Source organism: Protopterus annectens, chromosome 1.part1 (genome assembly GCF_019279795.1).
Source record: "Protopterus annectens isolate FY-2018-M chromosome 1.part1, PAN1.0, whole genome shotgun sequence".
NCBI lineage: Eukaryota > Metazoa > Chordata > Ceratodontiformes > Protopteridae > Protopterus > Protopterus annectens.
This window is the reverse complement of record NC_056726.1, coordinates 1,561,105,282-1,561,117,294: the sequence shown is the minus strand read 5'-3', so window position 1 is coordinate 1,561,117,294 and position 12,013 is coordinate 1,561,105,282. Positions and strand designations below refer to the sequence as shown.

At 40.7% G+C, this 12,013-nt stretch overlaps 1 protein-coding gene across 1 annotated transcript in view; it reads right to left on the bottom strand.

Moving 5' to 3' along the window:
* The window catches only part of LOC122816529 (uncharacterized abhydrolase domain-containing protein DDB_G0269086-like), a 167,186-nt gene that overhangs the window by 117,019 nt on the left and 38,154 nt on the right, over positions 1-12,013 (bottom strand). Inside the window, exon 5 of the mRNA XM_044089374.1 lies at positions 7,965-8,018. Coding sequence (XP_043945309.1) covers positions 7,965-8,018 — 54 coding nt within the window. The remainder of the gene's footprint in view (positions 1-7,964; positions 8,019-12,013) is intronic.

The window sequence follows — 12,013 nt, the reverse complement described above, 5'->3', positions numbered from 1 at the left end:
GCAAGGTTGACAACTTACTTAAGGAAGCATAAAAACAGTTAAAATAGATAAGTAATAATGGCTGTGTGTCTATGGTAGGATACTACAACTTCCACATTAATTTCTCTTATCGTCATTATAAGATTAGTGTTAATAAAAGTATTAATCAAGTAACAGCCGTTGGTAATGTGACACTCTTTAAAAAAATAGCACTGAATGCAAGGGATTCGTATGTTGCAACAGACCAAGAGATTCAAAGTACTGAAGATCATATTCTGTTGTAAATTGTCTTACAATTTTCTTGGTTTATTTAAACCAGGGGGAATTGATAGATATTGTGTAAATTAAAATGCTTCCCCCAAAATTATACTGTGTGTACAGTGAAGGAAATGTGCAAGGCCAGACAGCAGTTTTCAAAATAATACGGCTTGCTTTGCAAGAACAGTTATTTCTTGTACATATTCAGCTTAGATATTAATAACATATAGCTGTGGGCTTTACTGTAAAGGCATCCTGTTATAGAAAAAAAGGAAGTTGACTTTCTTGGGTTTCAGATGCAGAAATAAATAAATAAAATGCAGACAGGTCAAGTGACGCAAAGATGACGTGGAGAGACTTTTGTGAAGTCTTCAGATACAGCAAGGACCAAAAAAGGGGATGAAATAACCATGGACTTTTTCATGACACAGACAGAAACCAGAAGAACAAGTCACAAGGACATTAAAAATAACATTGGTTGAAAAGAGTATATAAACTGAACTGTCTAGCTGTGTTATAATAGAATTGAAATAGCTCTGAAAAAATTAACTGGCAAGAATTTGTTCTGAGACAAATAAAGAATAACAGATACAGTAGTACGGAGTTTGATACAGTCAGAAACATTTCTTCAGTACTGCCCTCAATCAATTAGAATGGTTAGAACTCCCAAATGTACTCACGCTAAACCAATTATTAGTTGCCCACACAGTGATGCATAAACCTGAACACTGCCCGGCCCTAACTAACCTTGTCCAACCCTACAGAAACCTTAACTTTCTCAGATCAACAGAAAAAATCCTACTTAAAGCAAATAAGTCACATAACTCTTATGAGGACTCCTTATACTGACACAAGATTGCTAAAGTCTGGAACTCACTTCCTCAACAAATCCTATCTATTAATCAATCAAGATACTTTAAACAGGAACTAAAACAATATTTCATATCACACTGGCTATGCCCATGCTCTGCTCCAGACTAACCTTCACCCACCCCCCATTTCTCCACTACTCGGCCCACAACTGTCTAAATCTTGTGATGTAGGTCCCTCTTCACACACACACACACACACACACACACACGCACGCGCACACACACACGCACACACGCACACACACACACACACACACACACACACACACACACACACACACACACACACACACACACACACACACACACACTCAAAATTGTACAATGTTAAATGTTTATATCATATTTATACTTGCACTGACTTGTAATTATATTATATGGTATTCACTAGGTCTTTTAAGCTATGTACTATGTTCTTATTTGATAATACCTGTATCTCTTTGTATACCTCACTATGTTTATGCTATTGTATTACTATGTTTATGCTACTGTATTACTATATTCTTTTGAGGACATCCGCTGTGGTGCAGTGGTAGCGTTGCTGCCTCTCAGCAAGAGGTTCTCCCGTTCGATTCTCGGCTGGAGTGCGGGGAGTGCCTTCTGTGTGGAGTCTGCATGTCCTCCCCGTGGTTGGGTGGGCGTTCGAAAGACATGCGTAAATGGGCGTGCCTTTGTTGAAGGTTGAACATTGAGCTGGCACCTCGGCGTTCGTGAAAATCTACTGCCAATCATTAGCGGACCGGAGTTCTGCTGTGGCGACCCCTAACCGGGAAAAGCCGAAAGACAAACAACATTACTATATTCTTTTGAGCTTTCCTCCCCAGGTCTCCACTGAAAAAGGACTTCTTGTCCAGTGGACATTACCCAGTAAACAAATGAAAATAAAATAAAATAAATAAACAATAATTATCCAAGTCTTTTGGGTTTCTGTTACCATGATGGGAATGGAACCCATTTGTAAGTCAAAGTACAATTAAAGTTCATGAAATTAGTATTGTTTCAGTCTTTGATGTCAGCCAGAAGTGCTCTTTACAGCACTCATAATGTGCCCAGTAATGAATCCTTCTGCAATTTGTATGGAGTTACATGAATTGTTAACATATCTAAATGCGATTGAAGATTCCTTTTTATAAGACACGTTGCTCCTACTACTACTGGAACTGTCTGGGTATCTTTCTTCCACATTGCTTTGTTTCATCCTACAAATCCTGATATTTTATGACTTTTTGTCACTCTGTACACAAGACACTGTAGTCACTGGATGTAGCGATTTCAATGATCAATGCTACTTTTGTCTGCTTTTCATGGACCACTATATCCGGTTTTCTAGCATCTATTTTTTGAGCTGTTGGTACTGGATGATCCCATGTGATGTAGACTTCATCATTTTCTATGATGATTTGTGGCTCATGTTTCCAGTGTTTTTCATCCACTTCAGTACCATAATGTTTACACAATCCCCAGTGCAGCAGTCTTACCACATTATTATGCCTTTCAGTATACAATCCTTCTGCCATTAGTATGTCACAGCCAGCAATGAGGAGTGTGACTGCTTCCAGTTCTGTTTTACAAAACCTACATTTGTCTGTTTCTCCCATATGTTCAATGGACTTTGTAAATCAACCAAACAGAAGGTGATACAGATGTTTGTACTTTTCTGAGAGTCCCCCCCCCCTACAGCAGGTGTAAATGAGTTTTTCCTGGATCTTGGCCAACACTCCCTTATAAGTGACATCCCCAGATGTTTGTATGACACTGTTTTTGGGGAGGGAGGAGTAGAAAGAAACTTCAATGGCTGAAAATCCAGAGAAACACAAGGAGAGTGTTTATACTGTGCACAAACAGTAAATATAAGGCAGTCAGGACTAAGGCTCAAACCCACTGACCACTGAAACATTGTGTCACATGACACTACATATTCAGTTTAATATAAAGCAGGACTAAGCCTCAAACCCATTAACCACTGAAACATTGTGTCACATGACACTACATATTCAGTTACTTTATTTCCAGTGATAATACTTAGTCTAAGTGCTGCATAATATACAGTGACAAATACATCTTACATGGTACCCAGTAATCACAGTCCTTTTTGATAAGCAAAAACTATGTAGTCACTATAATGATAGATCTGTGTAGTCTGTTTTTGTCTTTCCTCAACTGATGGGTTTTGGATTGGACCTTGGATCTGACTTCAGCTATTTCAGTAGACTTTCGCTCCTTAGCTCACGCTCCTCCCCTTACCCAGGTTGATAGACTGGTTGATAGCTGCCTCTGATGCCACTTTACGTGGAAAGAAAGTGGTTGGGAATAGAGTGTCAGAAGTTCTGATACTCATCTAGTGGATGTAATTACAACCTAAACAATAGCTTTACATGACAAGAAATTCAAGTCCACCTTGGCAGATGGCTGAAAGGGAGGTTAGGTCAAAACCTGAAGAAGCACTGGAAAATTCCACGGAGGAGTAGAGTCCTTAATAGGTGTTCAAAATAAAATGGTATCTTTCAGAAAGGTTGTGATAACATCACTGATACCAAGGAGGAATATTTTTTGCCTAATAAGTGAAAATTAGAAATGGTAGCAAGTTGAACCTTGACTGTAGATTCTGAAGAAGTCTCAGTGCTTTTAACTAATGGAGATGAAGGTACTTATCATTTTATTGAATTTACTATTTCAAACTGAAACTGAGTTAATAAAGAACAAGAGTTTTAGCAGTCTTGAGCTATTTTTTGTCTTATGATGTAACTATATGATGACCAGGGAAGAGAGCCTGGACTGCCCAGCCTTCACTGGAAGTGGAAAGACCATGCAGTCAACTTTGGGGTCTGAATATCTAAGTGCGGTATCCCGGATGGATGAGATAGAATGTTCTGAGAAGGATCCAAAACCCATGGATAGCAAACCAGATGAGGCCACAGGAAGGGAAACCACACTTGTCAAAGCCAGAATGGTGCAATGAGGATTACTTTGCTTTTCCATTGAAATACTTTCTGAAGAAACCTGTGAATAAGAGGAGTGGGGGAAAGGCATAAAGGAGACAGGAGGGCCTGTCATGAATCAGAGAGTCTCTTGGAGATTCTTTCTTTGAAGGGATCAGGGCAAATTACCTGCTGCACTTGGAATTGCGAGGAGAGGTAGAGAGGTTGTAGTACAGTTGACTCCACTGGAGAAATATCATTTCCACCACTAACAGATTGAGAGACTACTAGTGAGAAAGTAAAACTGATCTGCTTAGTTTGTCTGCCAGCATGTTGGACTTCCCCAGAATATACTTTGCCAGAAGAAATAGGCAGGAAGATATTACTCATTGCCACACTCTCATTGCTTCTTGACATAGTGTCTTGAAACACCTACAGTGCTAATAAGACTGCTCTCGTTTATAGGACATTGAAGTGAAGACTGACTTCCAACTGAGAAAATATGCCTTGGATCATCCTTCTCAAGTAATGCCCCTGCTGTAGGTGGGAGGTATCTGCACTCACTGTGGCCTTGGGCACAGGGGGGATAAAAAGGGAGGTCTTGAGAAACTTCTTCTATATGAATCCACCAGGCTATGTATTTCCTGCAAATATTTGTAATTTGAACTGGTGTGGTCAAACAGTGATGTCCTATTGACCATTGTACTGCAAACATCTATTGCAGCACTCTCATGTAAAATCTTGCTAAAGTTACCAGAACTATGGAGGCTGCCATAGATCTGAGAAGTTGTAAGACTAGCCTGGCATGAGGGGAAGAAAGAGAACGAAGGAGAAATGCCTGACTTTGCAGAGTATTTAACCTGGTTTGTGCTAAGCTTGTTATCTGTGTCACCGTTTACAAATGAACACCAACGAATTCCAGGACTTGAGAGGGGAAAGCTGACACTTGGCATAGATCACCATAATGCCTGGTTGAAGAAACAGATGGAGCAAGTAATTCCTGGCCCGGATCAGTAGTGGCTTGGTGGTGGCAGAGAAGGCAGTTATCAAGGTAAGGATACACCTGGAAACCAAGCAGTCTCAAGTGAGCTGTGACCATTGCAATGCACTTGCCCTGGAAGCTGTTGTGACACCAAAGGGCAGGACCCTAAACTGGTAGTGACTGACTCCCAGCCAGACCTGAAGGTATCTCCTGGAGTGCCTGTGTATTTTGATGTCATAGTATGCATCTTGCAGATCTACAGACATATCCAATCGTCCTTGTGCAAGAGCAGCATAATGGACTGAGCTGTGACCATCTGGAAATTGAAGTGATTGACAAATTGATTCAAGTTCCTGAGATCCAAAATTGGTCTCAGGTCTCCAGTTTTCTTTGGTACTGAAAAGAATCTCACACAAGTTCTGTATCCTTGTTGTACTAAGAGGACCGTTTGAATGACTCTTTTTGCCAGCAGCTTTTCTATTTCTATGGTTGCCACCTTCCTCTGACTGGACAGAACATCAGAAATCTTTTTGGAGGAAATGACAAGTTGAAGGTAGAATGGTATGTAATAACCTTTGGATATTATACTCTGCACCCAGGTGTCTTTAGTGATGGGTGTCCAGGCTTCTGGATGCAGAGATAAGCACCCCCCACAACTGTCTCTAGAGTGCAGAAATTGGGCAACCTTTTAGGAGTACTGGAATGGCCTCTCAGACAAAGCCCCCTGAAGCTCTGGTGTTGTGGGGCTGGGTGATGTATGCCATTAGATTTCCTCCCTGCCACAGGGAAATCTGTCTCCATATTAGTCCTGGGAAGAACCTTGCATCTTACAAGTATCTCTAGTCCACAGAGATGGAAAATGCTCTCTCCACTACCTCAAAGGCAGTGGTCTCAGGGGGACACCAAACTGATCTGACAGGAGCCATGGTCACCTACTCAGGATAGCTCTGAACATCCCCAAGACACTGCCTTGATATAGAGGTCTGGGCCGAGCTGTCCAGAGCTGAGACTCTGAGGGGAAAGAATATTTCAAAAACACAGGGGTCTAACCCACCCCACCCCACCCCAGTTCCAGTGTTGACACTACTGTTCAGAGATCCTTCCAGCTCCGACAGAAATGGAGCTCATGAATTAGAGAAGGTGTCAGAGTTGACGAGGGCCAGGCCTTAGGATCCAACAGGCCTTAGGATCCAACACAGACAAGCTTGAGATTCTTGGGTCCAAAGACTCCAAATCCAAGGGGCGGATCAGAGTAGGAGTCAAAAGCTCGGACTGGACTGGTGGTATAGTCATGGATCCAACAGGAGATGGAGACATAATATATCCCAAATGAATCTGGGTTCTGAGAAATTTTCTCGTCATCCTATCCACATCTGCTTCTGTCAGACTCTTAGTTGACATGAAGGAGGAAGAGGTTGAAGTGGTCTGGAAAGTCAATGAGGTGTCTCTTGCAAGAATGATGAATATAGCCTCAAGGAAATAGGCTCCAGACAGAAACTGGGTGACTTATGGCTTGGAGACTTAGATTTGGATTATAACAGATCTGAAGAGAAGTGGGATCCAAGGATCTCAATTTTGATCGAGTCGGATCTGAAGTAGTAGACAGATCCAAAGATTTTACAATTTCGTCAGGCGGAGCCAAGCCAGAAGTAAAAGGAAGAAAGTTATCAGTGGAACACTGCCTCAAATCATTAGCCTTGCCAAAGGAATACCCCTTGAATGCCTCTGAAGATTTCTTGGAGGGGGGGTCACCAGAAGATGAAAAAGAAGAGGATGGAAGCAGGCCTTTTAAAACAAGTCTGTTTCTGCATTCTACCAGCACTCTACGACTGAACCCTGCACAAGTATCATAATCAGTATTAAAGTGCCCTGTTCAGAGCAATCAACGAACTCGAAGTAAGTGCCTGACTTAGGAATTTTGTGTCCCCAAGATGAGCACTTTTTAAAACCAGTTGTTTTTTTTATGACATTCTAAACCAACAAACAACAACAACAATAACTAAAAACAATTATAGCAAAAGAGGATAAAAAGAAAGGACTATCAGCTAAGGTAACAACCAATACTAGTAAACAGTACAGAAAAATTGCCAACAATGGTCAAAAAAGGAGTACCTCAACATTAAGATTGCAGATCAGATAGCTGGGGCACAAGGCCTGAGAAAAAACACTGTCTTGTAACTAAAACTGTACATAGATTTGCTTTAATTATCTGCAGAAAGGGGAGTAAAGAAACTAGAGAGACAACAATTCACTAGAGAAAAAGAAAGGAGAAAATTACTTATCTATGATCAAAAAACACTCGCGCTACAGATGACCATGTCCAAACTTTGAAGCAGCAAATGAGATCTGAAGTAATTCAGGCAAAGGAGAGGATTATGGGCAAAGGGAGGAGCTCGAGCTACAGAGCTAAAGTCTACTGAAATGGCCAAAGTTGGATCTGAAACCCATCAGTTGAGGAACAGATGAAAAAGACAACATCTGATCAAGGTATACTACACATAACTCATATTAATAAACTACATTAGGTAAAAATCAGCTTACTTCTTATTTCTAATTAGCTATTTGAGATGGAAATAAATACATATTTGTAGGGTGTACCAAAAATAATATTTAATGACAAGGAATTGAACCTTATCCACTGGGTAGGAAATCAACACACAAGCTGGCCAAACAGTGCTTGTTCATTTCTAATTTTTGTAAAATAAATGTAGGCCAAGCTCATTTTGTACTACTGAACTGACCTAGCATTTAACACAGGAAAATGCAGACATACATTTCTAGGTAGCCTTCATAAGGCAATACTTTGTACTTGTGGTATCATGTTACTTAGAGTTCTATCATAAATATGCAATTGTGTAATTTACAATAGTTTGCCAATGCAACATTTATTATGATTAATATATTTTTTTCTAAACAAGTTAAATAACATTTGAGATGCTAAAAGAAATGTCATACCTTCTTTAGCTGCTGTGGCTGATTGCTGTGCTACATCAGAGTTGTGTATTGGTGCTGAAAAAAAACACACATATAGAGTGATCATTGCATTATTATGTATTATTGTATGTACAGACAGAAGTCTGAAAGACTGAAGTAAAGAATTTTACTACAGGTTAAACAGAAACAAACCCAAGGATACGTAAAGGACATATATCTCACTAATGGATGAGGAACACAAGCAAATGAAGTCAAAGGCAAAAATCAATAAAACAGAAAAAAAACTGCCAGATTGTCAATCCCAGGAAAGTTTATTCAAAACTAATCACAAAAGCAAAGATTTCAGGATTGCTTCCTCCATCAGTGCAAATACAGAATTTACTACATTCAATAAATGATACTTATGACATGACACATTTCACAAATAGCCTCTTAAAGTGTGTTCAAACATAACAGTTCATCGCATGCAACAATTTAACCATTTAAAGATGTAGCACGAATTCTTAACATATAAAAATATATACAAATATTTTTAGATAATCCACATAAAGTGGGAAGTGGATGGTTTAGGGTTGTAATCCCTTTTCAGGCATGTTACTTATTCTTGGTGTCTAGGGGTTCCACACACACTGTTTTTTTAAGCCTTTAAGGCATGCCATATAGGGTATCTCTGGTGTCTAGTGTTCCACCAACCTCATCTGCTATTAAGGCATGTAGCCTAAGACTTATCCTGCTGATAAATGGCTCCTCCTACTCCCAGCTCCCTGTTCTCTTTAAGTGCCACTCAGGCACAAGTTCTTTAAAGAGGTATCCCTGGTGACTCCTGCTTCCCCCAATACCCATTCTGTTTAAGTGCCACTCAGGCATGAGTTTGAAGAGGTATGTCTGGTGGCTAGTGGTTCCCGCAACTCATTGCTGAAGGTTAATTAGTCTAGAGTTGTGAGGAAGTAAGACAGCCACCCCAACCCACCAACTAAAACACAAGTGCACGTACACACACACACACACACACACACACACACACACACACACACAAACACACACACATACACACACACACACACACACACACACACACACACACACAAAACACAACCCCCTCCTCACCCAATCGTACTCACAGATATACTCATCTATTCACTCATAGATAGACAGACAGACAGACACACACACACACACAGATACACACACACACACACACACACACACACACACACACACACACACACACACACACACACACGCACACACACACACACACATATCCCTACCTAACTTATCCCCTACCACTACCTCCCAAGCAGACGCAAATTCACACATATGCTCACACATGCAGTCCCTTGCATACACCCATGCACACACCCCATAGCATCTCCCTACCCTAAACTCTCTAGCACTTACCTCTACCACAATGGATCAACATTACCTTTTGGCTGTGTTCACTACTATGAGGGACGAGGAGTGCTCGTACTACTCCAGGGTGAGCATATGGCTAATTAGTATATGTCTCTCCCCTTGAATGCAGATACAGTCCACCACCATCATGCAAAAGCACCAAGGTAGTGCTATCTTTGAAATTCAAAAGGTTACAGTGAGCTGTGCACATCGTGTTTACCTCTTGGTAGCAGTTATGAATTTGGTTCATAGGTTCATACTTAGGTACTAGGCTATCGGCCCAAGGGCCTATGTAAGCCTAGCCAGCAGGGTTCCATAGCTTACGCCCCCCAAGAAAGTTATTTTCCTGTGCCACTGTCCAGCAGAGACACAGAAATGATCCTCAGGGTGTATTTCCTATTTCCCATCCACTCATCAAGATTTTTCTTGAAAAGTGCTAATGAACTTTTCTTGACATAGATGGGTAGCTTGTTCCAGAGTATAGGAAGTCTATGGGACAGGAATCTATCCCAACAGCGTGTCCTGTTTATTGTGGTGACAAGGTTTAGGTCCCTAGAGCATGTAGCTCGGAGGGATTGGGATTTCTTTAGGTGTAGCATGTCCAACAGCTCTGGGTTTGACATAGATTTATATGTTAGGTAGAGATCACCACGGAGTAGGCGATATGCTATGGAATAAAGCTGGAGATTTTTGAGGTGGTGAGTGTAGGGCATTTGTTAGAGGCCAGTAATCCTCTTTGTGAGGTACTTCTGTGGCCTTTCCAGCTGCTGCAGATGTCTTGTGATGTACATTCCAAAAGGGGCGTTGTACTCTATAATCGGCTCAAGCTTATGTTATTTTTAATTGTGGCAGACAGTAGATTTTCTATATGTAAAAATAACTAAGCAGAAGGACATTTTTACATGATGTAATGACGTATAACTGTTATCACAAAGAGAAATTAGAAAATGGATAGCTGACAATACCAAACCAATTGCAAAACTTCAATACTGGTCACTAAACATGATCCCTCTTATTCAAGCAGATACACCAGGATGTTGATTTAGATGTATAGGAGGGAATGCCTCTCCCATGGAGCTTTTGGGTCATTCCTATTCCCCACAGGAATAAGCTGTCAACATTTCATTGCTGTTTTGTTTGTATTTAGCCTATCATTTATTTAAAAACAATCCAAAGGGAAGAATTGAAACAAACGCCAATGAGAAGAAGACTTTAAGAAGACTTTCCCAGATAGATTCACATATGACAAAAAGGGAATAATCAGAAAGAAAATTAAAGGCATACACAAGAGTGAACAGATGAGATAAATGTGATTATGTACAGAATGACAAAATAAAAGAAAGGCTGATAGTATTATTGGAAGACAATATAGCGGTTGGGAATGAAGGATGATAGCAAATGCCAAGAATGGATATGAATCTCTTTTTTTAAGTACATGGAGAGAGAAAAAGGAGAACAAACTACTAATCCAATTAAAAATGGAAGTAAATATGCAGTTCTGTTGGTGTAGAGGGATAAGGGCCTAACTACAGCCCCATTGACCTGGGTTTGATCAGCATGTCAGGCATCTGATGGAGTGGGAGGGATGGATGGGTAGGTGGTTCCATGGGCATCTCCTGTGTTGATCCAGAGTGAAGGTGGGAGACATCATACCAGGAGGCATGTAACAAACAAAGAAAGGAACTGGGTGAGGACAAGGCTATGCTGCTGTGGAGATGGGTAGGATGTGCTACATGTCCTCATTACACACCCACCCCTTGGACGTACCATGAGGGACCAAAAGGAAGTATGGGAAGGAACAGAGTAAAATGGAACCCCCCAACATATATGAACATACAGACCCCCAGGATACCCTCAAGTTCTGTATCAACCCCCGCCATAAAGAGTTAGCCTGTGTGATTAAGAAGGAGGCTTGTAGACCAGAAATGGACATTGGACACTGGCTAGGGAGCCATAGGATGATAAATAAGGGAGAAAAAAATCTCCCCTCCCCCAAAAGTAGGATCCCATACAGAAAAGGAGAAGCTACAGAATACCTGTTTTTGGAGCTGTATGCAGAAGCTACTGGCAGCATGGATGGAAGTGGCCAGAATTAGGACATTTTATCTGTAATGACATCATCACATCACTGAAAAGAATGGAACAAAGTAAAACACAGAGGTCTCATGAGCCACCTCTAATAGTATTAGATATGGCACCTTGGCTATTAATTGGTTATCTTCCTTTGTGCACATTGTTAAAAGTAAACTACTCACTGTGCTATGCCTTTATTTCTTTTACAGATAAAGCTGCTTTTAAGCTTCTCTCACTGTAACTTTTTTCAGATATTATTGCACAGGACATAGGTTCATAGGTAGGTACTAGGCTACCAGCCCAAGGGCCTAAGTAAGCCTAGCCAACAAGGTTCCCTGGCTTACACCACCCAAGAAAGTTATTTTCCTGTGTCCCTGTCGAGCTGAGCCACAGAAGTGATCCCCAGAGTGTATTTATAGGGTCTGTATTAGAACATTGAAGTTTCAAAACTTCGAATGTTCTACTATCGACCCCTATTCAGCAAAAGCTGAAAACATCGAACGTACAGAACAGCAAATTTTTTCCTAGGGAAAAAAATTGCTGTTCCAAAACACATACACATAACACAAGCACACCAAACAAGCACACCAAACTACTATATA